The sequence below is a fragment of the Macaca mulatta genome, chromosome 4 (genome assembly GCF_049350105.2).
Source record: "Macaca mulatta isolate MMU2019108-1 chromosome 4, T2T-MMU8v2.0, whole genome shotgun sequence".
NCBI lineage: Eukaryota > Metazoa > Chordata > Mammalia > Primates > Cercopithecidae > Macaca > Macaca mulatta.
In genome coordinates, this window is record NC_133409.1 from 152,318,369 (window position 1) to 152,346,354 (window position 27,986).

Here is a 27,986-nt window from a genome sequence, read left to right on the forward strand (position 1 = left end):
TGCTAGAGTCAGGTGTGGTGACTCTTGCCTGTAGTCCTAGCTACTTGGGAGGCTGAGGTGGGAGGATCACTTGAGCTCAGGAGTCTGAGGCTGTAGTGAGCCGTGATCGTACCACTGCACTCCAGCCTGGGTGACAAAGCAAGATCCTGGCTCTATTAGAAAGAAAATGAACGCTAGAATGTAGCTTCCTCCTTTGCATAAAATAGGCTTTCTAGAATGGGAGAAAAGCAAGTTACTTATATACTGTCAAGAGTTTTAGAGTTAATTTTTCCCAACAGTGTATTATAGTCAGAAAAGCATGCTAAAATAGAAGGACTGTTGAGAATAGTATTAGTTCCCAGAATTCCTGAAAATATGGCAAAAGGAATTATTGTTTTCAGGGTAGCTTTGAGACTTGCATTGAGAACTTAAAAGTATGAGGTATGAGGTAGCAGATGGTACAGATTGTTTTAGAATGGGACTGTAAGGTAGCATTCCCGACTGTCTTTTTTTTTTTAAACACAGGTCTTGGGCCGGGCGTGGTGGCTCATGCTTGTAATCCGAGCACTTTGGGCCTGGCACAGTGGCTCATGCTTGTAATCCCAGCACTTTAGGAGGCTGAGACGGGTGGATCACTTGAAGTCAGGAGTTTGACCAGCCCTGGCCAACGTGGTGAAACCCCATCTCTACTAAAAATACAAAAATTAACCTGGCGTGATGGCGGGCGCCTGTAATCCCAGCTACTTGGGAAGCTGAGGCAGGAGAATTCCTGGAACCCCGGAGGCAGAAGTTTAGTGAGCCAACATCGCGCCAATGCGCTCCCCCCGGGCAACAAGGCAAGACTCCATCTCAAAAAAAAAAAAGACAAGGTCTTGCTGTCACCCAGGCTGGGGTGCAGGGGTACGGTCAGGGCTCATTGCAGCCTCACCCTCCCACCCAACCCCCACCCTGGCCAACAACCACCACCCCCTACCCCGGTAGATGGGACTACACGCATGCGCCACCATGCCCAGCTTTTTTTTTTTTTTTTTTTGGTTAGATGGTTCACTGTTGCCCAGGCTGGTGCGGAACTCCTGGGCTCAAGCCATTCTCCTGCCTCGGCCCCCCAGTGCTGGGATTACAGGTGGGAGCCACCATACCAGGGCTTCACTAGTTATCTTGGTGTCACAGGTTGACTAAGCCTATAGGATCACAAGAAACGGCCGTGGGTACACATAACCCAAAGGAATCCTGGGCTGAGTGGCCAAGGCCAGTTCAACCATTTCTGGTTCAGTACATCTGGGTGGGACAAAAAACTTCCATTTATTTCTGCAAGTTTCCAGAGGATGTGGATGCTGGTCTGGAAACCAGTTACGCATGACTTGTCATTCTTCTCAGCTTCCATTTTCCAGCCCTGGATCCTGTATCTAAGCCTATGCCTTCCCCAGTTAAGACTCATTGGTGGACCTGGTGCATTGGCTCACCTGGCTCATACCTACAGTCCTGCTGCTTGGGAGAATGAGGATTGCCCGAGCCCAGGACATCAAGGCTGCAGTGAGCTGTCAGACTCCATTAAAAAGACTGACTGGTGCTGAGAACAGTTTGGGTACCAGAGATAATGACGTGAGGGTCTATTCAGTAGTGTCCTTACCAGTACCTCCCTGAAATATCAAATCGGCAGACGCCCAAGTCCCTCATATAAAATGTAGTATTTGCATATAACCTGTGTACTTTAAATCATCTCTACATTACTTGTAATACCTAATCTAATGCAAATATTATGTAAATAGTTTATACTATTATTGTTTAGGGAATAATGAGAAGTCTATATATGTCCAGTACAACTATTTTCCCAATATCCAGTTGGTTGAATCCATGGATGCAGAACCCATAGATGGGACAGGAACTTAATATTGTGAAGTGTCAATTTAAGGAGAGCAGTGCACCTGAACTCAGGCCCCAGGCCTCCATCAGCAGTGTTTCCCTAAATAAGCACACATCTCGTAGCTTTTTTCAATTCCCATTTATTTTTGGCTCTTGGGGCGATGTCATCTTTTCAATATGAAAAAAAGCAGCAAGTTCAACACAAAATAGAAATCTCAAATGTAGGAAAGAACAAAACTAAGTGTGTGTGGGGGGAAGCAACAGCAAAATGAAGAAATGAGATGTTGCAAAAAAAGATGGAGGGTTCCCCTCTCCTCTGGGGATTGACTCAAACACTGATGTGGCAGTATACACCATTCCAGTCAGGGATGCTTGTTCTTTTTGGGGGATAAGAAAAGATGGGGATTCAGAGGACGTTTCTGGAGGCTTAGGGACCAAGGCTGGTCTCTTTCCCCCCGGCCCTGCCCCCGCCCCCGCCCCCTTGATGCCTTTCTCTGATCAGGGGAAAGGAGTTCGAATGAGGGAGGTAGAGTTGGAAAGGGAAGGATTCCACTTGACAGAGTGGGTCAGACCCCTCCAAAGAGTAGAGCTTGGAGGGAGATTGAAAGTGGAGATAATACTGCTGACACCTCCCTTGAAGCTGAGATGGTAAATGGACATACTTGGAAATTAGTGACTTTAATAGCCTGGATTTCCCTCTCCAAAACTTAGAATGGAAAATCCCATCCCCTCCCTTATATAGTGACTTCTACCCACTACCTTCTACCACTTTCTACTTTGGGCTTAGGATGGTGGCCATTATCTACATGGGTTTTCAGCACCTGGTTGGTTCTAAATGGGATCTGGATGAGACCCAGCGTCTTGGAGATTTTTAAGAGGGAAATATTAACTGGACAGATGGAAGGAATGGGCACCAGAAGGAAATACAGGGTCACCAGAATGGCAGAAACCTAGGTTTCCCAGAGTGGAAAGAGAGAGGAGACATTCAACAAACAAGTATTTATTGAGTGCCTACTATGTGCTAGGCACTGTTCTAGACCCCCCCCCCCAGAAGAAAAAACAAAAAACAAGATAGAGGCAGCAAACACAAATTCTGAGGGAGAGGAAAGGGGCAGTTGAGTAAGACGGCTAAGGGAACTGAGAAGCCTGAGGTGATGGGGGCTCTGCCTTAGGCCTCCTCTTCGGCCTCCTCACCGAAATCCTCCTCCTCTTCTGCGGTGGCATCCTGGTACTGCTGATACTCAGAGACGAGGTCGTTCATGTTGCTCTCAGCCTCAGTGAACTCCATCTCGTCCATGCCCTCGCCTGTGTACCAGTGGAGGAAGGCCTTCCGGCGGAACATGGCAGTGAACTGCTCCGAGATGCGCTTGAAGAGCTCCTGGATGGCCGTGCTGTTGCCGATGAAGGTGACTGCCATCTTGAGGCCACGAGGTGGGATGTCACAGACAGCTGTCTTGACGTTGTTGGGGATCCATTCCACAAAGTAGCTGCTGTTTTTGTTCTGCACGTTAAGCATCTGCTCATCGACCTCCTTCATGGACATCCGACCACGGAAGACAGCAGCCACGGTGAGGTATCGGCCGTGGCGGGGGTCACAGGCAGCCATCATGTTCTTGGCATCGAAGACCTGCTGGGTGAGTTCTGGCACTGTAAGAGCTCGATATTGCTGGCTTCCACGGCTGGTGAGAGGGGCAAAGCCAGGCATAAAGAAATGGAGGCGTGGGAAGGGGACCATGTTGACTGCCAATTTGCGGAGGTCAGCATTGAGCTGGCCAGGGAAGCGGAGGCAGGTGGTGACACCGCTCATGGTGGCTGAGACGAGGTGGTTCAGATCCCCGTAGGTTGGTGTGGTCAGCTTCAGAGTACGGAAGCAGATATCATAGAGGGCCTCGTTGTCAATGCAATAGGTCTCATCAGTGTTCTCTACCAACTGATGGACGGAGAGGGTGGCATTGTAGGGCTCAACCACGGTGTCAGATACTTTGGGTGAAGGAACCACACTGAAGGTGTTCATGATGCGATCAGGGTACTCTTCTCGGATCTTGCTGATAAGGAGAGTGCCCATTCCAGAGCCTGTGCCTCCACCCAGTGAGTGGGTCAGCTGGAAGCCCTGCAGGCAGTCACAGCTCTCTGCCTCCTTCCGTACCACATCCAGGACAGAATCAACCAGCTCGGCCCCCTCTGTGTAGTGGCCTTTGGCCCAGTTGTTACCTGCCCCAGACTGACCTGGAATGCAGTCAGGAGAAAAGCTCAATTAACAGGGTATGGAAGATACATGATGTTTCCATCTTTCAACTTTAGAAATAATTCCCTTGGATGTATCTTCTTTCTCCTTCACTGTGATGTATTCTCCCCCCACTGCCCCATAATGTACCAGCAACAGCAGGCACTACCTCTACCCTACCTCTACCCTCCATTAGATTTCAGAATACAGTTCTTAGCACTCCAGTACAACAATCATCTCCTAACTTTTGCTGTGTCCTTGCACCCAAATAAGTTGAACACGATAGTATATCATCTGCTAATATCATCTGTATAACTTACCAAATACAAAGTTGTCTGGTCTAAAGATCTGGCCAAAAGGACCTGAGCGAACAGAGTCCATGGTCCCAGGTTCTAGATCCACCAGGATGGCACGAGGAACATATTTGCCACCTACAAAGAATAAAGTTAAGAGCTGTGAGATCTGGCAGAGGGAAAGGTTTATAGATACACTGGGAATGGAAGACAGCAGGGACCCAAGACTTGTTCCAGGTCCTGCCACCAGGTGGCAGCAGACGTCTTTGGCCCCGACGGTGGTTCACAAAAGGGAGAAAATGATAGATTCACCGAAAGGGGATAAGGCGTGCCAGGAATGGAAAGAGACCCCAGAGAAGTGGGAGACAGGGAAGGGGAACCTGAGCTGCCCGGGCTCTTGCCCTTACCTGTGGCTTCATTGTAGTACACGGAGATGCGGTCCAGCTGCAGGTCGCTGTCCCCGTGGTAGGTGCCGGTGGGGTCGATGCCATGTTCATCACTGATCACCTCCCAGAACTGCCGGGCAGGAGCAACGAGACCACAAGTCAAGTCCCAGTCAACTACGTCCCCAACTACCATTTTATTTCATCTTTTTCTTAACTTTTTTCTTTTTTTTTTTTGAGACGGAGTCTCGCTCTGTCGCCAGGCTGGAGTGCAATGGCGCTATCTCGGCTCACTGCAACCTCTGCTTCCCGGGTTCAAGCGATTCTCCTGCCTCAGCCTCCGGAGTAGCTGGGACTACAGGCGCGCGCCACCACGCCCAGCTAATTTTTTGTATTTTTAGTAGAGACGGGTTTCACCATGTTGACCAGGATGGTCTAGATCTCTTGATCCGCCCACCTCGGCCTCCTAAAGTGCTGGGATTACAGGCGTGAGCCACCGCGCCCAGCTTCTTTTAATTTTTAAGACAGGGTCTTCCTCTGTTGCCCAGCCTGCAGTGCAGTGGTGCAATCACGGATCACTACAGCCTGAAACTCCCAGGCTCAACCGATCCTCCCATCTCAGCCTCTCGAATAGCTGGGACCACAGACGCGCGCCACCACACCCAGTTAATTTTTTTTTTTTTTTTTTTGAAGAGATGTGGCCGGGGGGAGGGGTCTCGCTTTGTTGCCCAGGATGGTCTCAAACCCCTGAGCGGGAGCGATCCCAATTAGCCCGCCTCAGCCCCACATCTCCCATTTTAATCCCACACGCGCTCAGGCCGTTGTTCTAGGGCCTGGCATCCCGTGTGCCTGCCACACCCTTCCCCTAGACACTCGCTCCCCCGGGAAAGCCACAGCTTTCCCGGCTCGGGATTATGTGCAGCGGGTCCCAAGTGCTCGGTGGGCGGATGGAGGTCGACCATACTTGGATAAGCGCCGCTGTTCTTCCCCCGAGCTGGGCACCGCCCCACCGCGCGGCGCACAAAAGGCTCGGGGCACTAGAAGAGCTGCTGCCGCAGTCGACCACCCCCCACCCTCCACGTGACTGCGGCGCACGCGCAGGTCGAGCCGCCGACAAAGGACTTCGCACGTGGGCGGGGCCAGGGGCAAGAATTCCGCGCGAGGGGCGGGGCCCAGGGTAGCGCGCCCCTCCCGGCGGGCAACGCCGCATTGTCCCCGCGCGCCAGCGGCGCCCTGGCCCCGCCCCGCAGGGCCCCGCCCTTCTGCTACAACGTAGCACCCGCACTTCCTCCCGCCCCTCCCCCGCTACACTGTAACCGCGCGCAAAAAAAAAAAAAAAAAAAACCCTTGGCCTCGGAATTTTATTCCTTTGCTAGATTTCTCCCCCTTGATTTAAAGCATTCTTTCTCTCCCATTAAGTCCTGAAGGACTCGTTAAAGAAAACCACACACCCCCATTTTCTCGACATATCAGTTCACGCCCTAAAGAGGTCTCGCTTAGGTGCCATGAAAGCAAGAAAAATTAATCCCGTTCTTATTCTCCTTCCACCCCGGAACAACTACAGGACCGGCCCTCCGGGGTCGCGGGCGCGCTGGGGTCCCTGATCTTTTGTGAATGGTAGCGCCCAGCGCAGCCCACCCTGGCGCATCGCCCCCCGACCTTTGCACTGGAGCTCTCTGCAGCCGCCCGACAGCCTCACCCCTTCCCGCTCCCGTTTGGCCCTAAGAACCCCGCAGGGGGGGCTGGGCGGGATGCACATGGGCAAAACCTCGCCCCGCTTTGTCTCCGACTGTTTCCGCATCTCTCTCCCTGCCCGGTTCTTGGACCGTTAGAAGCCCTTTTAAGTAACATATGTCCTTGGTCTTCCCGCCCCCGAAACCCGAAGAGCCCTTTTACTAGTTTCTCCAAAATGTGCCTGCCAAGAAAAATGATTCCCAGTTTTCCAAAAGCAAATGCTAGTTATTATATATATAAATGTAACAAACTTGGGAGGGGCAAAGCTTGATTAAGAATGGAGAGTGCAAATGCCCCACAACCATTTTTTCATAACTTACCTGGATTTTTCCTTCTAAAAAGAAATAAAAGAGGTGTAAAATTCTTACCTTGGCACCGATCTGGTTGCCACACTGACCGGCCTGGATGTGCACGATTTCCCTCATGGTTAAAATTAATTTTTTTTGCTCGCCTCAAGGTATGTATGGGGCAAGAAAATAAGTAATTTTTTTTCTCTGCAGGTCGCAGGCTGGAAGGTTGGAACGCGCCCCAGACGCTGGAGCAGCGAGGTGCGAACGCGGCGGCAGGAAGGTTCTGAGAGGGAGAAAGGAGAGGGGAGGGCGCGGAGGGAAGGCAGGCTGGGCGGGGCGCGCGTGCGCCGGGGCTGGGAGGCGGGAGAATCGGCCCCGCGCGCGGTCGGGAGACAAAGCCTCATCGAGCCTGGCCCTGATTAGTCGATGCCGGTCATGTACCAGGCGTCCATTGGCCTCTGAGCCAGTGGACGAGCGCAGTCCTCTTTGGGAGTTGTAGTCCCCTATTGTTGTTCACGGTGCAAAATGAAGTGACGAATGGGTGGGTACCGGTTTGGTTTTTGTTGGGTTTTTGTTTTGTAAATGAAAAACGACCTTGCGCAAGATTCCTTTCCTCTGTGCCTGAGGTTTTTGTACAAAAAGTGAGCAGTTCTCGGGGATGCAGGGATTGAGAAGTCTGGGGTTCCAGAAGTTGGGTGGTGAGGTACGCCCTAAAAGCTCCCAGCTGCAGTACCTCTAGGGAAGACAGAATTGCTTAGCTCAGCGAAAAATGGGGAGGAGTGTGGCACCGTGCTCTGCTACCTCTGGCCTTTGGTGACCCAAGTCATGAACTTAAGTAAGCTTCTGCTCTCTCAAATACTTCAAGAAGGGAATCGCCCTCTTGCTATTTCCTTGGAAATTTTCGAGTCATTGTTTTGAAAGAGAAACAAAATTGCAGCAAGGGCTTTTCAGGATAGAGATGTTGTCTGGAGAGTATGTTCAAAGAATAAAATAGTTTAGAGAAACCGACATCGGGGATTTGTGAAACTAGAAGTCTCCATCCACGTAGGAGATCTGGGCCTTAGGGCAGACTTTGAAGACACCTTGATCTTCTTGTCAAACAGGGAACTATGGAATGAGATGCCTGATAGATTTTCAGTTTTTTCAGCCTACCTTTTTAGACATGTTAATGAAGTCAGTGGTTTTTCAATTCGCTTATTTCACTGACCAGGTGGCCGCCATTGCAACTCTGCAAGATACCCAGTATTGAAAAAGGAGAGAGGGGAAATTGATGGGGGAAAATTGGATGGGCTCAAGACAGAGTCCACCAGCTTCTTCCCAGAGATTTATTCACTTATTTGATAGTTACTATGTATCCACCAAATTAGGAACTATGGTTACAAAATGATTAATAATTAGTTCCCTGTCCTCCAGGATGTTGCAGTCTGGCCACTCAGAAATGTAGTATCAAGTCAACATCATTGTTCATTCACATTCGATTACACACAGATCTATATATCTATATATATATATCTATATCTATCTATATATATATATATATTGTATTTTTGGTACAGACAGGGTTTCGCCATGTTAGCCAGGATGGCCTCAATCCCCTGACCTCGTGATTCGCCCGTCTTAGCCTCCCAAAGAGCTGGAATTACAGGCGTGAGCCACCGCGGCGGGCAGATCAATGTATTTCTAAGTTGCCTTCTAAATAAGGGAACATCAACTTGTGTAAGCCCTCTCTTCCCACTTAAAATATAATGCTCTATGTTTTAGGGAAATGAAAACAGTCATTTTGTGGGAGTGGAAATAACTCAAAATACACAATCAGATAACTTGTTTCAATTTGTCTCTATATTAGCTGTAGGATCCTAGGAAAATCCTTTTACTTTGCAGGGCTTCAACTCCTTGTTTGTAAAATCTGCTTATTTGACTGTTGTGGACAGAATTGAGATAACCAACAGAAAGGACTTTATGAATTATGCAAGTGTTATAGTTACCATTTTCTTCATGTCTTATTGTGAGATAATAAAATGGGCCGGGTGCGGTGGCTCACGCCTGTAATCCCAGCACATTGGGAAGCCCAGGTGGGAGGATCACCTGAGGTTGGGAGTTCTAGACCAGCCTGACCAACATGGAGAAACCCCGACTCTACTAAAAATACAAAATTAGCCGGTCGTGGTAGCGCATGCCTGTAATATCAGCTACTAGGGAGGCTGAGACAGGAGAATTCCTTGAACCCAGAAGGTGGAGATTGCGGTGAGCTGAGATCGCGCCATTGCACTCCAGCCTGGACAACAAGAGCGAGACTCCGTCTCAAAAAAGAATAAATAAATGGCCGATCGCGGTGGCTTTCGCCTGTAATCCCACCACTTTGAGAGGCCCAGGCGGGCGGATCACCTGAGGTCAGGAGTTCGAGACCAGCCTGACCAAATGGAGAAACCCGGTCTCTACTAAAAATACAAATTAGCTGGGTGTGGTGGCGCATGCCTGTAACCCCAGTTACTTGGGAGGCTGAGGCAGGGAGAATCGCTTGAACCCGGGAGGCGGCGGTTGCTGTGAGTCGAGATCGCGGCACTGCACTCCAGCCTAGGCAACAAGAGCTAAACTCCATCTCAAAATAAATAAATTAATTAATTAAAAAATAAAAATAAATGATTTTATCATCCTTCCCTCGCCCCTCGAAAGGTGGGGACAGCCTTTAAGACAGAGTGCAAGCCAGTTTTCTCTGTTCGACTACAGATCTTTAGGATCTTGGATTTATGAAAATGACCTCAAAATGTCCGTCAGAGATGTATTCCCGGGAAGAAATAATATGACTTCTACTACAAACCAAATCAAAAGGAAATGAAATTCCACTGCAACAAGGAGTGAAATGCCACGCCTACGGGCTGACTCCAAACTGCAGCCCCCAGCCACGACTGCAACCCACTTTCATTTCTCGTGAGTCAGCGGACACCATGTCTGGGAGGACCGAGGAAAGGCGCTCTGGCCGTACCGGACACGTCGGACGTCTATGGCAGAGCCCCTCTATCCATCGCCGGCAGCTGGCGCCAGACTCTCTGGTCGCGGTTTGGAAATCTGCGCGGGAAGTGGGTGGTGGGCGGGCAAGCGGTAGTGGGTTGTCCCTTGGAGCTGCCCAATCGACGTGCATTATTCTGTTGGCACACCGCGGCCTTCAATTACCGTCTTATTAACTGATCTCAGCAGCCTGGTAGACACCTCCCATTTGAGCTGTAAGGGGGCGGGGAGGAGGGGGTGGGGATTTGGGTGTGCCTCTGCTCGACTGGCTGCAGCTGTGAAAGACAGCGGCAGCAGCCAATCAGCAAATCGGCTCTTTTCGGCACACGCACTCGCTCCACCCGGGTCGCGACCGTTACTGGTGGCGCGCGCGGGGACTCAAAGTAGGTGAGTTCTAGGGGCCTCGCCCACGGCTCCCCGGGAGCCATCTTGGTTCCCCCAGAAGGTGGGAGGGGCATGTCTTGGGTGCGACTGGGCGAAGGTGACTTGGAAGTTCGCTTCTCGGACCATAATACTCATCTTTACCTGGCGCCCCGCTCCGAGTTTAGGTATGAAGACACGGAGACGTTGGGCCACAAGGCAACCCACTGAGGTGGGGACCAAAGATGGTGGCTCTTTGAATTGGAGCCAAGCGTGGTGGGCATCCGCTGAGTTGGCCTGTCATAAAGACAGAGTTGACTCTTTGTCCATGGGGCATCCTACTTTCCCTACCTGTCAACAGTTTCCCTTTAGAGTGGCATATTTTCAGGTGAATTCCATTTATGCTATTTTCTTTTCATCTCATTTGTTCCTTCATCAGTAGGCTCGGTGATGAGCCTTCCCGAGGGCAGGGTTGATTTCCTGTTTGGTTCACAGATGTATGCCGAATACTTGAAACAGCTCTAGGTATACCATAACCATTGAATGAATATGATGGACCCCAGGGGAAAGACACAGTTCCCCTAATCCAGTCCTGGAGGTAGGTGTGAAGGCAGAAATGGAAAGTAATGGTTACAGTGTAGCGAGAGATCTTAGGGTAAGCACAAGTCCATTGACCACTGTGGAACAGGCAGGATACACCAGGAACACCAGAAAGCAGGGAAGACACCAGGAAAAGGTTTGCTGAGAAAGTGACATTTGAGGCCGGGCGCGGTGGATCACGCCTGTAATCCCAACACTTTGGGAGGCTAAAGTGGGCGGATCACCTGAGGTCAGAGCTCGAGACCATGGTGAAACCCCGTCTCTACTAAAAATACAAAAATTAGCCAGGCGTGGTGGTGGGCGCCTGTAATCCCAGCTGCTCCGGAGGCTGAGGCAGGAGAATCGCTTGAACCCGGGAGGCAGAGGTTACAGTGAGCTAAGATAGCACCACTGTACTCCAGCCTGGATGACAAAGCGAGATTCTGTCTCAAAAAAAAAAAAAAAGTGACATTTGAACTGAATGTTAAAGAATAGGTAGAAGTTGGACCAGAAAACTAGGTGGGAAAAAGCCAAGGAATTGGTCTAAGGCATGAAGATTTGAGGGGACAAGAACAGTGTGTTCGAAGACTGGGGAAAAAGTCTGGCTGAACCATAGGCTTTTGCAGGTGAGGGGCAGGCATTACAAGATGTGAATTTCAGATCATGGAGAGTCTTGTTAAGGAGTTTAGATTTTATTCTGTGTGCACGAAAAACCATCAGAAGATTTTAGAGGAGAGACATTATCTGGGTGATCTGGGGCATATCTTAACGTTATATACGCTTATATATGTTTCAAGGAGATCTGAAAATCTTAACCCAGCTATGTTGCAGTTTCTTTATCTGAAGAAATGGAAGATAATAATACCTACTTTACAGGCCGGGCGCGGTGGCTCAAGCCTGTAATCCCAGCACTTTGGGAGGCCGAGGCGGGCGGATCACAAGGTCAGGAGATCGAGACCACAGTGAAACCCCGTCTCTACTAAAAATACAAAAAAAAATTAGCCGGGCGCGGTGGCGGGCGCCTGTAGTCCCAGCTACTCAGGAGGCTGAGGCAGGAGAATGGCGGGAACCCGGGAGGCGGAGCTTGCAGTGAGCCGAGATCGCGCCACTGCACTCCAGCCTGGGCAACAGCGTGAGACTCCGTCTCAAACAAAAAAAAAATAATAATAATAATAATAATAATACCTACTTTACAAGGTTCTTGTGAAGATTAAATGAGTCAGAGTCAATATAAAGTAATTAGAACAGTGCTTGACACATAGGAAGCCTCTATATATGTCATCTTTTGTTATCATTTTTTGCAGTTGCATCTGATCATACTGAGGTGGTCTGGTAAAGTATAAAAAGCATGGGCTAAAAAAGAAAGAAAAACAACCGGGAACAGTGGCTCACGCTTGTAATCCCAGCACTTTGGGAGGGCAAGGTGGGCAGATCACCTGAGGTCAAGAGTTCGAGTCCACCCTGGCCAATATGGCAAAACCCCGTCTCTTCTAAAAATATAAAAATTAGCTGTGCGTGGCAGCTCGTGCCTGTAGTCCCAGCTACTTGGGAGGCTGAGGCAGGAGAATGGCTTGAACCCAAGAGACAGAGGTTGCAGAGAGCCAAGACTGTGCCACTGCACTTCAGCCTGGGCGACAGAGAGCAAGACTCCGTCTCAAAAAAAAAAAAAAGGAGAAAGACAAAAAGAAGCATGGGTTTTGCAGCCAGAAGCACATTTATTCTTGTTCACTTAACCTGCTGGGATATCCTGAGCAAACTATTGAATATATGTTTAGTATTAGTTTCCTAAATGCCTGCCTCATGTCTACTATGCCTGACCATAAGACAATGCCCAACACATGCTTGGCATGTGTTAGCAAAATAGCATTTTTCAAATTGTGGGTGGCAATCCAGTAGTGGATAGTGAAATCAATTTAGTAGGTTACAAATCAGCATTTAAAATATGTAGAACAGAAAAAAATAGAATGAAATATATCAGTATATTGTACATAGTAAGGATAAACATTGTCTCTTTCTCCAAACTTGTTTCTATAAACAAGCACATGTTTTTACCTATTTGTGTACTTGGGACATTACAATATTACTTTTTTTTTTTTTTTTTTGAGATGGAGTTTCACTCTTGTTGCCCAGGCTGGAGTGCAATGGCATGATCTCAGCTCACCGCAACCTCCACGTCCTGGGTTCAAGCGATTCTTCTGCCTCAGCCTCCCAACTAACTGGGATTACAGGCATAAGCCACCATGCCCAGCTAATTTTTGTATTTTTAGTAGAGACAGAGTTTCTCCATGTTGGTCATGCTGGTCTCGAACTCCTGACCTCAAGTGATATGCCTTTCTCAGCCTAGCAAAGTGTTGGGATTACAGGCGTGAGCCACCACACCTGGCCTACAATATTTCTTGTTCTGCATCATGGTCAAACTGTTTTAAGGGCCGGACCCAGTGGCTCACACCTGTAATCCCATCACTTTGGTGGACCAAGGCAGGCGAATCACTTGTGGTCAGGAGTTCAAGATGAAACCTAGCCAACATGGTGAAACTCCATCTCTACTAAAAATACAAAAATTAGCCAGGCGTGGTGGCAGGTGCCTGTAATCCCAGCTATTCAGGAGGCTGAGGTGAGAGAATTGCTTGAACCCGGGAGGCAGAGGTTGCAGTGGGCCCAAGATCTTACCACTGCACTCCAGCCTGGGGAACAGAACAAGACTCTCTCAAAAAAAAAAAAAAAAAAAAAAAAATGTTTTAAGTGCTTCAGAAGGTTAACAACAGAAAGATTGGTGGAAAGAGAAGCATCAACATTCATAATGATCCAGTTTACCCCCCAGTTTTCAGTCTGATAACTCTGATGTTGTTTGTGTGAACCAATAATGAGGATAATTGATAATGTGTATCCTTCCCAGATCATGGAGGACACCCAGGCTATTGACTGGGATGTTGAAGAAGAGGAGGAGACAGAGCAATCCAGTGAATCCTTGAGGTGTAATGTGGAGCCAGTAGGGCGGCTACATATCTTTAGTGGTGCCCATGGACCAGAAAAAGGTCAGAGGGTATTGGATGCTCAAGTATAGATATAGGTCTTTTATTTTTGTGGGAAGGTATTTGGAGGGTTGCAAGAAGCTTATGTATGTTTCAATGAGATATGAATTTTTCTTTTTGTATGAATGGAGGAGATGGGGCCGATTGAGTTGATTGTTGTAGGCTACTGCCCTGGACTCACTAGAAGTGATTTTACTTTGATAAGAGAAGATTAAGAGATTGAAATGAAGTTTGGTGCAGTGACTCACACCTGTATTTCCAGGGCTTTGAGAGTCCAAGGCGGAACGATCACTTGAGACTAGGAGTTAGAGACCAGCCTGGGTAGCATAGCAAGACCCTGTCTCTACAAAAAAATTTTAAAATTAGCCAGGTGTGGTGGTTCATTGCACATCTGTAGTCCCACCTACTTGGGAGGCTGAGCCAGGATGATCGCTTGAACCCAGGAGTTCAAGATTGCACTGATCTATGATCATGCCACTGTATTCCAGCCTGGGTGACAGAATGAGACCCTGTCTCAAAAAAAATAATAAATAAAATCCAATTGTGTGCTCTGGAGATGGATGGTAGTGATGATTGCACAACAATGTGAATGCACTTAATGCCACTGAACTGTACACTTAAAATTATTAAGATGATACATTTTGTGTTATGTATATTTTATAACAGTAAAAAAAAAATCCATTGTGGATGGATGGGGTATCACATACACTTTTTCAGTGCCTGGATGTCCTAGGGCCTTCTATTTTTCTAATGCATACGGAGGCCTTGAGTGAGTAGTAGAGTACCTAATAGGCACTTTTTCCTAATGACAGGCCAGGACTCTGACCCTGGAACTCACCTGCCTCTCTAATTCTTAGATTTCCCACTACACCTCGGGAAGAATGTGGTAGGCCGAATGCCTGACTGCTCTGTGGCCCTGCCCTTTCCATCTATCTCCAAACAACATGCAGAGATTGAAATCTTAGCCTGGGACAAGGCACCTATCCTCCGAGACTGTGGGAGCCTTAATGGTACTCAAATCCTGAGACCTCCTAAGGTTTTGAGCCCTGGGGTGAGTCACCGTCTGAGGGACCAGGAATTGATTCTCTTTGCTGACTTGCTCTGCCAGTACCATCGCCTGGATGTCTCTCTGCCCTTTGTCTCCCGGGGCCCTCTGACTGTAGAAGAGACACCCAGGGTACAGGGAGGAACTCAACCCCAGAGGCTTCTGTTAGCTGAGGACTCAGAGGAGGAAGTAGGTAAGTTTGTATATTGGCAGGGTGAACGAGGAGACAGGAATAATGAGTGTACAATTGTCAACTTATTCTTTTCTGTTCTTGACAGATTTTCTTTCTGAAAGGCATGTGGTAAAAAAATCAAGGACCACATCTTCCCCCGTGGCAATGATAGTTCCAGAGAGGTGAGTGCCAAAGAGTCAGACACCTGAGTCTTCAAAATGAGGAAGAACCAGGGGCTAGAGGATCAATCTCTAAAAGAGATGATTATCATGAGAGTTGGGGCTGGGGAACCATACATATTCATTCACTCAGCTGAATGTTCATGGAGCACCTCTGATGTGCCAAGTGGAAAACAAATGGGAAACAGAAGAAGAAATACTACCTTGTGTCTCCCCTCAAGGAGCTCACAGTTGAGTTGAGGTATCCCTTCCAGGGAAGTAAATTCTATCGACTCTCTTTTCTTCCCTTCACAGTGATGAAGAGGGGCATTCCCCTGTCCTAGGTGGCCCTGGGCCGCCTTTTGCCTTCAATTTGAACAGTGACACAGATGCGGAAGAAGGTCAGCAATCAGCCACAGAGGAGGCCTCCTCAGCTGCCAGAAGAGGTGCCACTATAGAGGCAGAGCAGTCTGAAGCTGAAGTTGTAACTGAAATCCAGCTTGAAAAGGATCAGCCTTCGGTGAAGGAGAGGGACAATGACACAAAAGTCAAGAGGGGTGCAGGGAATGGGGTGGTTCCAGCTGGGATGATTCTGGAGAGGAGCCAACCTCCTGGAGAGGACAGTGACACAGATGTGGATGATGACAGCAGGCCTCCTGGAAGGCCAGCTGAGGTCCATTTGGAAAGGGCTCAGCCTTTTGGCTTCATCGACAGCGACACCGATGCGGAAGAAGAGGGGATTCCAGCAACCCCAGTTGTCGTTCCTATGAAGAAGAGGAAGATCTTTCATGGAGTTGGTACAAGGGGTCCTGGAGCACCAGGCCTGTCCCATCTGCAGGAGAGCCAGGCTGGTAGTGATACAGATGTGGAGGAAGGCAAGGCCCCACAGGCTGTCCCTCTGGAGAAAAGCCAAGCTTCCATGGTTATCAACAGTGATACAGATGATGAGGAAGAAGTCTCAGCAGCGCTGACTTTGGCACGTCTGAAAGAGAGCCAGCCTGCTGTATGGAACAGAGATGCAGAAGAGGACATGGCCCACCATGCGGTCCTTCTCCAGCGAAGCCAAACCACCACTGGGAGAGACAGTGACACAGATGTGGAGGAGGAAGAGCTCCCAGTGGAAAATAAACAAACTGTCCCCAAGGCTCACACAAAGATTAGAGCCCTTGTTAGAGCACATTCAGAAAAGGACCAACCTCCTTTTGGGGACAGTGATGACAGTGTGGAAGCAGATAAGAGCTCACCTGGGATCCACCTGGAAAGAAGCCAAGCCTCCATCACAGTGGACATCAACACACAAGTGGAGGAGGAAGTCCCGCCAGGGTCAGCCATTGTACATATGAAGAAGCATCAGGTGTCTATGGAGGGGACAAATCAAACAGATGTGAAAGCAGACGGGGGACCAGCAAAGCTGCTTGTGGTATCTCTAGAGGAAGCCTCGCCTCCACATGGGGACTGTGAAATAGATGCAGAGGAGGGCACCTCCTTAGCAGCCTCAGCAGTTGCAGATGTAAGAAAGAGCCAGCTTCCAGCAGAAGGGGATGCTGGGGCAGAGTGGACTGCAGCTTGTCTTAAGCAGGAGAGAGCTTATGAGGTGGGGGCCCAGGGTGGGTCACCTGTGGCACAAGTGGAGCAGGACCTCCCTACCTCAAGAGAGAACCTCACAGATCTGGTGGTGGACACAGACACTCCAGGGGAATCCACCCAGCCACAGAGAGAGGGAGCCCAGGTCCCCACAGGAAGGGAGAGAGAACAACATGTGGGTAGGACCAAGGACTCTGAAGACAACTGTGATGGTAAGTGCTGGCCTGCCTTCCTTGACCTCTGAAATAAACCAGGGTTCTAACAGTTGGGGTTGGGGAGAGAAAGGTAGAGATTATTTAAGGAGTTTAGTGTCAGGTATGATTTTTTTTTTTTTTAATTATCTAATATTCCTCCCCTACCAGATTCTGAAGATCCGGACCTACAAGCTACCCAATGCTTTCTGGAAAATCAGGGCCTGGAAGGTGAGGACTTCTCTGTTATTTGAATCCTGTACCAGTGGGAGCTGGGAGATTAGACTGGTGGTCCTTGAAGGGTAAAGGCTAGTGTGGGTAGGGTAGGAGACCAGGAATCAGACCCTGCAGTAGTGTGGAGGAGATGTACTTAGGTCATCTTTTCCTATACAGCAGTCCAGAGCATGGAGGATGAACCTACCCAGGCCTTCATGTTGACTCCACCCCAAGAACTTGGCTCTTCCCATTGCAGCTTCCAGACAACAGGTACAAGAAACTCTTACCTCCTCTGTGCCCCCAATTTTGCATTCTCTTTTTTTTTTTCCTTTGTCACTCAGGCTGGAGTGCAGTGGCGCCGTCTCAGCTCACTGTAACCTCCACCTCCCAGGCGGTATCTCTTCCTTCAGCTTCCCAAGTAGCTGGGATTACAGCCGCCTGTCACCATGCTTGGCTAATTTTTTTGTATTTTTAGTAGAGACAGGGTTTCACCATGTTGGCCAGGCTGGTCTCAAACCCTTGACCTCAAGTGATCCGTCTGCCTCAGCCTCCCAAAATGCTAGGATTGCAGGCGTGAGCCACTGCGCCCGGCCTGCATTCTTTCTTGATTTGCCTTCCTACATGTTTCTTTCATACTCTGATGACAATCAACCCTCTGTATATGCGAGTTTGCATCCGTGAATTCAACCAGCTACAGACTGAAAATATTTAGGGACTGGCCTGGACAACAGAGAGAGACCTGGTCTCCACAAAAATGAAAAAATTAGCCCAGCATAGTAGTGAGCACCTGTAGTCCCAGCTACATGGGAGGCCAGGATGGGAGGTTCACTTGAGCCCAGCCTGGGCAATAGCCTTTCCCTCAACCCCCACCCCCAATGTCTCTTAAAAAAAAACACATTATTACATCACTATTCACAGTAGGCAAGATATGCAACCAAACTAAATGTCCATCAACAGATGAATGTATAAAGAAAATGTAGGCCGGGGTCGGGCACAGTGGCTCATGCCTCTAATCCCAGCACTTTGGGAGGACAAGGTAGGCAGATCACCCGAGGTCAAGAGTTTGAGAACACCTTGACCAACATGCAGAAACCCCGTCTCTACTAAAAATACAAAATTAGCTGGGTGTGGTGGTGCATGCCCATAATCCCAGCTACTCAGGAGGCTGAGTCACGAGAATCCCTTGAACCTGGGAGGCGGAGGTTGTGGTGAGCTGAGATTGTGCCATCACACTCCAGCCTGGGCAACAAGAGTGAAATTCTGTCTCAAAAACAACAGAAAGAAAAGAAAACGTAGGCGGGGCACAGTGCCTAATGCCTGTGATCTCAGCACTTTGGGAGGCCGAAGTGGGCGGATCACATGAGGTCAGGAGTTTGAGACCAGCCTGGCCAACATGGTGAAACCGTGTCTCTACTAAAAATACAAAAATTAGCTGGGCATGGTGGCAGGTGCCTGTAGTCTCAGCTACTCAGGAGGCTGAAGCAGGAGACTCATTTGAACCCCAGAGGCAGAGGTTGCAGTGAGCCAAGATCACGCCACTGCACTCCAGTATGGGTGACAGAGTGAGACTTCCTCTCAAATAAAAAAAAGAAAATGTGTATATAGACTGGGTGCGGTGGCTCAAAATACAAAAATTAGCTGGGCATGGTGGCATGCACTTGTAGTCTTAGCTACTCGGGAGGCTGAGATGGGAGGATTGCTGGAGCCTAAGACACAGAGATTGCAGTGAGCTGAGATCACGCCACTGCACTCCAAACTGGGCGACAGAGCAAGACTCAATCTAAAAAAGAAAATGTGTTTATATACACAATGGAACAGTATTCAGCCACAAAAGAGAATGAAATCCTGTCATCTACAGCAACATGGATGAACCCTGAGGACATTATGTTAAGTGAAATAAGTTGGCACAGAAAGACAAATATTGCACGCTCACTCATGTGGCAGCTAAAAACATGGATCTCATGGAAGTAGAGAGTAGAATGATGGTTACCAAAGGCTGGGAAGGGTAGAGGGACCGGATGCATAAAGAGGTTGGTTAATGGATAGAAAAATACAGTCAAGATTGAATGAATAAGTTCTAGTATTCAGTTCCACAGTAGGGTTACTATAGTTAATAATTTATTGTATATTTCAAAATAGCTAGAAGAGATTTGATATGTTTCCAATACAAAGAAATGGTAAATGTTTGAGATAGTGGATATCCCAATTATCTTGGTTTTATCATTGTACACTGTATGCATGAGTCAAAATAGCACAGGTACCCCATAAATATGTACCATTATTATGTGTCGATGAAAAAGAAAATGTGGTATATATACACAGTGGAATACTATTCAGCCTTTAAAAAGTAAGAAATTCCAGCCAAGCATGGTGGCTCACACCGGTAATCCCAGCACTTTGGGAGGCTAGGATGGGCGGATCACTTGAGTCCAAGAGTTCAAGACCAAGCCCCATATCTACAACAAATACAAAAAATTAGCCGGGCGCATTGGCACATGCTATAGTCCCAGCTACTCAGGAGGCTGAGGTGAGAGGATCTCCTGAGCCCAGCAGTTGGAAGTTGCAGTGAGCCAACATCATGCCACTGCACTCCAGCCTGGGTGACAGAGTGAGACTGTGTCTCAAAAAGAAAAAGAGACTATTCAGGGAACTCTCTTATTAGGCTATGATGTTTTTATTTTTTTATTTTTTTGAGACAGGGTCTCTGTCACTCAGGCTGGAGTGCAGTGGTATGATGAGAGACTATTCAGGGAACTCATATTAGGCTATGATGTTTTTCTTTTTGTTGTTGGGTTTTTTTTTCTTTTTTTTTTTTTTGAGACAGGGTCTCTGTCACTCAGGCTGAAGTGCAGTGGTATGATCGCAGCTCACTACAGTCTTGACTTCTGGGGTTCAAATAGTTCTTCTACCTCAACCTCCTGGGTAGCTGAGACTACAGGACTACAGGTCCCTGCCCCCACACCTGGCTAATTTTTTTGTATTTTTTGTAGAGATGGGGTTTTGCCATGTTGTTCAGGCTAGTCTCAAACTCCTGACCTCAAGCAATCCTCATGTCTTGGCCTCCCAAAGTGCTGGGATTACATGTCTGAGCCACCATGCCCGCCCAAGGCTATGACCTTTTTGAGACAAACGTTAAATGTTGTAACTACCACCCTTATTCCCAGCTTTCCTTTAATAACCTGTTCAGATTTATTATTTATGAGTTTATCTAAATCTTTTCTCATCATATTTATTATGTCAACCTGTACTTCCCTTTCCCTCCTCCTCTCCTTTTCTCTCTCTCTCTCCCTCTCTTTCTCTTCCTTCCTCCCTTCCAGGTACCCTAGATGAACCATGGGAGGTCCTGGCTACACAGCCATTCTGTCTGAGAGAGTCTGAGGACTCTGAGACCCAGCCTTTTGACACCCACCTTGAGGCCTATGGACCTTGCCTGTCTCCACCTAGGGCAATACCAGGAGACCAACATCCAGAGAGCCCAGTTCACACAGAGCCAATGGGGATTCAAGGCAGAGGGAGGCAGACTGTGGATAAAGGCATGGGTATACCAAAAGAAACAGCAGAGAGGGTGGGCCCTGAGAGAGGGCCACTGGAGAGAGAAACTGAGAAACTGCTACCGGAAAGACAGACAGATGTGACGGGAGAGGAAGAATTAACCAGGGGGATACAGGACAGAGAACAAAAACAGTTGTTAGCTAGAGACACCCAGAGACAAGAATCTGACAAAAATGGGGAAAGTGCAAGTCCTGAAAGAGATAGGGAGAGTTTGAAGGTAGAAATTGAGACATCCAAGGAAATACAAGGGAAACAAGTACAGAAGCAGACCCTTCCAAGCAAAGCATTTGAGAGAGAAGTAGAGAGACCAGTAGCAGACAGAGAGTGTGAGCCAGCTGAGTTAGAAGAGAAGGTGCCCAAAGTGATCCTGGAGAGAGACGCACAGAGAGGGGAGCCAAAGGGAGGGAGCCAGGACCAGAAAGGGCAGGCCTCCAGCCCAACATCAGAGCCTGGGGTGGGGGCGGGGGACCTTCCGGGACCTACCTCAGCCCCCGTACCTTCTGGGAGCCAGTCAGGTGGAAGGGGATCCCCAGTGAGCCCCAGGAGGCATCAGAAAGGTAAGTGAAGGCAGAGGGGAACTCAAGGTGATACACAGGCCTCATAATAATCAACCCCTGGGCAACCAGCTGCCTGCAACTCAGCCACCTTTGTGTTTATTTTCTGTCTAGGCCTCCTGAATTGCAAGATGCCACCCACTGAGAAGGCTTCCAGGATCGGAGCTGCTGAGAAGGCTTCCAGGGTGAGAGCTGCTTTTTCTACCTCCTACTCCACAAGTCATCTCTATATCCTCTCCAACGCTCCTTCACCTAGACTCACTTTAATCTATTCCTTTCTCATTATTCAGTTTTCTTCCATTTTTATCACTCCTTGATTGGCTTCTATTCCTTTATCCTCGGCACCCATTGTTTTCCATATCTGTTTCCCAAGTTGTATCTCCTACCTGACTCCGAAGAAAGATCCTTCGTGTTTCTTCTTTCTTTGCCCCAGCCATCCTTTTCATTACCATCATCCATGTGTGGAGAACACTATAGTAGCATTATGGAGACAGGTCCATGGGGAAAAGTAGCTTCCCAGGTATATCCCAGTCTAATGGAGGAGAGATCATAGAAAGGGAAATCCAGTGAGCATATTTTTTTTTTTTTTTTGAGAAAGAGTTTCGCTCTTTTTACCCAGGCTGGAGTGCAGTGGCGCGATCTCGGCTCACCGCAACCTCCACCTCCCGGGTTCAAGCGATTCTCCTGCCTCAGCCTCCCGAGTAGCTGGGATTACAGGCATGCGCCACCACCCCTGCTAATTTTGTATTTTTAATAGAGACGGGGTTTCTCCATGTTGGTCAGGCTGGTCTTGAACTCCCGACCTCAGGTGATCCACCTGCCTCGGCTTCCCAAAGTGCTGGGATTACAAGCGTGAGCCACCGCGCCCAGCCCAGTGAGCATATTTTTTGTTTTGTTTTTGTTCTTTTTTGAGACAGAGTCTCTCTCTGTCACCCTGGCTGGAGTGTGCAGTGGCGTGATCTTGGCTCACTACAACCTCCAATTCCCGGGTTCAAGTGATTCTCCTGCTGCAGCCTCCCAAGTGGCTGGGACTACATGTGCGTGTCACCACGCCCAGCTAATTTTTATGTGTTTTTTTGAGACAGAGGCTCACTCTGTCACCCAGGCTGGAGTGCAGTGGCACGATCTTGGCTCACTGCAACCTCTGCCTCCCAGGTTCAAGCGATTCTCCTGCCTCAGCCTCCCAAGTAGCTGGGACTACAGGCACCTGCCAACACACCCGGCTAATTTTTTTTGTATTTTTAGTAGAGACGGGGTTTCACTATGTTGGCCAGGCTGGTCTTGAACTCCTGACCTCGTGATCCACCCACCTTGGCCTCCCAAGGTGCTGGGATTATAGCCGTGAGCCACTACGCCTGGGCGAAATCCAGTAATCCTATCTAACCATAAACAAGTATCAAGAACAGTATCCAAGTTCTATCTCTTTTCTCCACCTCCTCCCCCTCACTTGCTTCTGTTTCTCCCTAGGGCGATCAGGAATCTCCAGATGCTTGTCTGCCTCCTACAGTGCCTGAAGCCTCAGCCCCACCCCAAAAGCCCCTTAACTCTCAGAGCCAGAAACATCTTGCACCTCAGCCCCTTCTTTCTCCCCTTTCACCTTCTATCGAGCCAACCATTCGTAAGACCGGGCAGGATAGGAGTCAGGAAGCTCCAGAGACTCCCTTGTCCTCAGAGCTGGAGCCTTTCCACCCAAAGCCTAAAATCATAACTCGGAAGTCCTCCAGGATGACACCCTTTCCAGCTACCTCTGCTGCCCCTGAGCCCCACCCTTCCACCTCCACAGCCCAGCCAGTCACCCCCAAGCCCACATCTCAGGCCACTAGGAGCAGGACAAATAGGTCCTCTGTCAAGACCCCTGAACCAGTTGTCCCCACAGTCCCTGAGCTCCAGCCTTCCACCTCCACAGACCAGCCTGTCGCCTCTGAGCCCACATCTCAGGCTACTAGGGGAAGAAAAAATAGATCCTCTGTCAAGACCCCTGAAGCAGTTGTGCCCACAGCCCTTGAGCTCCACCCTTCCAACTCCACAGATCAACCTGTTACCCCCAAGCCCACATCTCAGGCCACTAGGAGCAGGACAAATAGGTCCTCTGTCAAGACCCCTGAAGCAGTTGTGCCCACAGCCCTTGAGCTCCACCCTTCCAACTCCACAGATCAACCTGTCACCCCCAAGCCCACATCTGAGGCCATTAGGAGCAGGACAAATAGGTCCTCTGTCAAGACCCCTGAACCAGTTGTCCCCACAGTCCCTGAGCTCCAGCCTTCCACCTCCACAGACCAGCCTGTCGCCTCTGAGCCCACATCTCAGGCTACTAGGGGAAGAAAAAATAGATCCTCTGTCAAGACCCCTGAAGCAGTTGTGCCCACAGCCCTTGAGCTCCACCCTTCCAACTCCACAGATCAACCTGTCACCCCCAAGCCCACATCTCGGACCACTAGGAGCAGGACAAATATGTCCTCTGTCAAGACCCCTGAATCAACTGTCCCTATAGCCCCTGAGCTCCCACCTTCCACCTCCACAGAGCAGCCTGTCATCACTGAGCCCACATATCAGCCTACTAGGGGAAGAAAAAACAGGTCCTCTGTCAAGACCCCTGAAACAGTTGTGGCCACAGCCCCTAAGCTCCAGTCTTCCACCTCCACAGACCAGCCTATCACTCCTGAGCCCACATCTCAGGCCACCAGGGGTAGGACAAATAGGTCCTCTGTCAAGAGCCCTGAAACAGTTCTCCGCACAGCCCCTGAGCTCCAGCCTTCCACCTCCACACACCAGCCAGTCACTGCCAAGCACACATCTCAGGCCACCAGGGGCAGGACAAATAGGTCCTCCGTCAAGACCCCTGAACCAGTTGTCTCCACAGCCCCTGAGCTCCAGCCTTCCACCTCCACACACCAGCCTATTACCCCCGAGCCTACATCTCAGGCTACTAGGGGAAGAACAGATAGAACCTCTGTCAAGACTCCTAAAATAGTTGTGCCCACAGTCCCTGAGCTCCAGGCTTCCACCTCCACAGACCAGCCTGTCACCTCTGAGCCCACATCTCGGACCACTAGGGGAAGAAAAAATAGGTCTTCTGTCAAGACCCCTGAAACAGTTGTGCCCACAGCGCCTGAGCCCCGTCCTACCACCTCCACAGACCAGCCTATCACCCCCAAGCCCACATCTCGGGCCACTAGGGGCAGGACAAATAGGTCATCTGTCAAGACCCCTGAATTAATTGTCCCTATAGCCCCTGAGTTTCACCCTTCCACCTCCAGAAGCCAGCTTGTCACCCCTGAGCCCACATCTCGGGCCACTAGGGGCAGGAAAAATAGGTCCTCTGTCAAGACCCCTGAACCAGCTGTCCCCACAGCCCCTGAGCTCCATCCTACCACCTCCACAGACCAGCCTGTCACCCCCAAGCCCACATCTAGGGCCACTAGGGGAAGGACAAATAGGTCCTCTGTCAAGACTCCTGAACCAGTTGAACCAGCAGCCTCTGATCTTGAGCCTTTTACCCCCACAGACCAGCCTGTCACCCCTGAGGCCATACCTCAGGGTAGTCAGAGCAAAACACTGAGGTCTTCCACAGTAAGTGCTATGCTAATTCCTACTACCCCTGAATTCCAATCTCCTGTCACCACAGACCAGCCCATTTCCCCTGAGCCTATTCCTCAAGCCAGTTGCATCAAGAGGCAGAGAGCCACTGGGAATCCTGGCTCCCTCACAGCTCCCATTGACCATAAGCCTTGCTCTGCACCCCTGGAACCTAAATCCCGGCCCTCAAGGAACCAAAGATGGGGAGCAGTGAGAGCAGATGAATCCCTTACAGCCATTCCTGAGCCTGCCTCTCCCCAGCTTCTTGATATACCAACTCATGCCTCCCAGATCCAAAAAGTGGAACCAGCAGGTAGATCTAGGTTCACCCCAGAGCTCCAGCCTAAGGCCTCTCAAAGCCGCAAGAGGTCTTTAGCTATCATGGATTCACCACCACATCAAAAACAGCCCCAAAGAGGGGAAGTCTCCCAGAAGACAGTGATTATCAAGGAAGAGGAAGAAGATACTGCAGAGAAGCCAGGGAAGGAAGAGGTGAGGAGAGGGCTAGGACCACAAAGCTGGGAAAAATGGCTTTGGGGCTCTGAAACTCCCACCAAGATTTTTCTCAATCTCAGGATGTCATGACTCCAAAACCAGGCAAGAGAAAGAGAGACCAGGCAGAGGAGGAGCCCAACAGAATACCGAACCGCAGCCTCCGACGGACCAAACTTAACCAAGAGTCAACAGCCCCCAAAGTAAGAGACAAGGGCATGAGACTTTGTGGGAGACAGAGATGAGGGGAGGATGCAAGGAGACCTGGAGGATTGTAGAGATGGGTGCTGATGGTGTGGGTTGCTGTGACCACCTCAGGTCAACCCTTCCACAGGTGCTCTTCACAGGAGTGGTGGATGCTCAGGGAGAGCGGGCCGTGCTGGCACTGGGGGGAAGTCTGGCTGGTTCAGCGGCAGAGGCTTCCCACCTGGTCACTGATCGCATCCGCCGGACAGTCAAGTTCCTGTGTGCCCTGGGGCGGGGAATCCCCATTCTCTCCCTGGACTGGCTGCATCAGGTGAGAGGCCAAGGGATGATGACAGACCAATATAGTGGCAAGACTGCTCACGTAGTACCCTAGAAAGTTGTGGAAGGGAAGAGGCGTTACAGGAAGACAGGGGCATTAGTGAGCCAGAAGCCTGAATGATTTAAAAGACATTTTGTGAGCTCTCTCTAAATGCTAGGCAGCAGAGCTGGGTGAGGGGCTGGGCTGAGCTTTGATGCTGACTGCTGCTGTCCTTAGTCCCGCAAGGCCGGTTGCTTCTTACCCCCGGATGAATATGTGGTGACCGACCCTGAGCAAGAGAAGAACTTTGGCTTTAGCCTTCAAGACGCACTGAGTCGGGCTCGGGAGCGAAGGCTGCTGGAGGTGAGAGGCTATCTCTTGACCTGTGCTTCAGCCCTCCCTCCAGTGCTTCCCAACCTACAATACCGTCTCCACCATTTCTTTCTCTTAGGGCTATGAGATCTATGTGACCCCTGGAGTCCAGCCACCACCACCTCAGATGGGAGAGATCATTAGCTGCTGTGGAGGCACATACCTACCCAGCATGCCTCGGTCCTATAAGGTATGCTTAGGATGTTCTGGGTCTGGATGAGGTGGCAGTGGCAGTTAAAGAGGTGGCTGGAATGGCAAAGGTTGGAGGGGAAAAAAATGGAGGTACAGAAAAGAATATAGAGTAGTGAGAGGGTGGGGAAAGGCCTATGGTATAGAAAGGGATAGGAATGAGGGGACAGATCTGCTGATACACCCATATAACAATCACCGAGATTCAGCAGCTTAATTTAGATTATGCTACTTTTGGTCCATCTATCCCTTTTTTCCTTTGATTTTCTTTGCTGAAGTATTTTCTTTCTTTTTATTTTTCTTTATTCTTTCTTTTTTTCCTTTCTCTTTCTTTACTGAAGTATTTTAAAACAAACTGCCAATATTATATTATTTCTTCCTACATACTTAAATATACATCTCTAAGAAATATGTGCATTTTGTTTCATAATCACAATGCCATTATTGAGCCTAAACAAAATTAACAGTAGTTTATTGGTCATTTGCTCCCACTCCATTAATAAAATTTCCCCCATTGACTGAAAAATCTCTCTATGCAGTTGTTCAAATCAGGATTCAAATAAAGTCTACATACTGCCACAACTATTATCCTCTTAATTCTCTTTACTCTACAGCATCCCTTAACCCACCCAGCTATTTTTATGCCATCAATTTCCTGCAGAAACTGGGTCACTTGTCCTTTAGAATGTTCCTCAGTGTGGAATTTTGGGTTTGCCTCCTTGTTGCATCATTTATCTTGTTCCTCTGTATTCCATATTTCCTGGAAACTGCAGATAATTGTAAAAGCTTGAATGAATTCAGGTTCATCTTTCTAGCAAGTGTGTTTCTTTTTTTTTTTTCCTTTTTTTTTTTTGAGACAGAGTCTTGCTCTGTCGCCAGGCTGGAGTACAGTGGAGTAATCTTGGCTTACTACAACCTCCGCCTCCTGGGTTCACACCATTCTCCTGCCTCAGCCTCCTGAATAGCTGGGACTACAGGCGCACGCCACCACACCCAGCTAATTTTTTTTTTTTTTTTTTTTTTTTTTTGAGATGGAGTCTTGCTCTGTCACCCAAGCTAGAGTGCAGTGGCGCAATCTCAGCTCACTGCAAGCTCCACCTCCCGGGTTTACACCATTCTCCTGCCTCAGCCTCCCAAGTAACTGGGACTACAGGCGCCTGCCACCACGCCCGGCTAATTTTTTTGTGTTTTTAATAGAGACGGGGTTTCACCGTGTTAGCCAGGATGGTCTCGATCTCCTGACCTCGTGATCTGCCCGCCTCGGCCTCCCAAAGTGGTGGGATTACAGGAGTGAGCCACTGTGCCTGGCCTAGCAAGAGTATTTCATAGACAGTATGCGGTGTGCTTCACTTGGCTTCATATTAGGAGGCATTATTTTAGTGATGCTAAGACTGGTTAGTGGGTCCTGAACCCATTTCTAGGATTCTTTTTCACCCCTGATTTTGTCTTTGCTCTGTCTTCCCTAGCCTCAGAGAGTTGTGATCACATGCCCTCAGGATTTCCCTCGTTGCTCTGTTCCACTGCGTGTTGGGCTGCCCCTCCTCTCACCTGAGTTCCTGCTGACTGGAGTGCTGAAGCAGGAAGCCAAGCCAGAGGCCTTTGTCCTTTCCCCTTTGGAGATGTCATCTACCTGAGAA

The 27,986-nt window shown here is 49.2% G+C and overlaps 2 protein-coding genes and 1 long non-coding RNA gene across 15 annotated transcripts; 1 reads left to right on the forward strand and 2 right to left on the reverse strand.

Annotated features, from left to right (window-relative positions):
- Nucleotides 1-2,826: 2,826 nt before the first annotated feature.
- TUBB (tubulin beta class I) lies at nucleotides 2,827-7,056 on the reverse strand. 13 transcript variants are annotated; one of them, XM_077998285.1, is made up of 5 exons: nucleotides 6,845-7,056; nucleotides 4,767-4,875; nucleotides 4,387-4,497; nucleotides 4,043-4,068; nucleotides 2,827-3,970 (listed from the first exon to the last, which is right to left on the reverse strand). In XM_077998285.1, exons 1-5 carry the CDS (start codon nucleotides 6,899-6,901, stop codon nucleotides 3,011-3,013), a joined length of 1,263 nt encoding a protein of 420 aa, XP_077854411.1. In that variant the 5' UTR covers nucleotides 6,902-7,056; the 3' UTR covers nucleotides 2,827-3,010.
- Nucleotides 7,057-10,625: 3,569 nt separating this feature from the next.
- LOC144340508 (uncharacterized) lies at nucleotides 10,626-12,681 on the reverse strand. The gene is made up of 2 exons (XR_013416691.1): nucleotides 11,897-12,681; nucleotides 10,626-11,576 (listed from the first exon to the last, which is right to left on the reverse strand). It is a non-coding gene; the product is annotated as an uncharacterized LOC144340508 (long non-coding RNA).
- Nucleotides 12,682-13,610: 929 nt separating this feature from the next.
- On the forward strand, nucleotides 13,611-27,983 carry MDC1 (mediator of DNA damage checkpoint 1). Its single transcript, NM_001114947.1, is given in 14 exon segments — nucleotides 13,611-13,746; nucleotides 14,601-14,981; nucleotides 15,067-15,142; nucleotides 15,434-16,914; nucleotides 17,065-17,124; nucleotides 17,287-17,379; nucleotides 20,427-21,218; nucleotides 21,330-21,400; nucleotides 22,683-25,283; nucleotides 25,367-25,486; nucleotides 25,618-25,800; nucleotides 26,026-26,151; nucleotides 26,240-26,350; nucleotides 27,816-27,983. Coding segments are annotated over 14 exon segments (6,399 nt in total).
- Nucleotides 27,984-27,986: the final 3 nt, after the last annotated feature.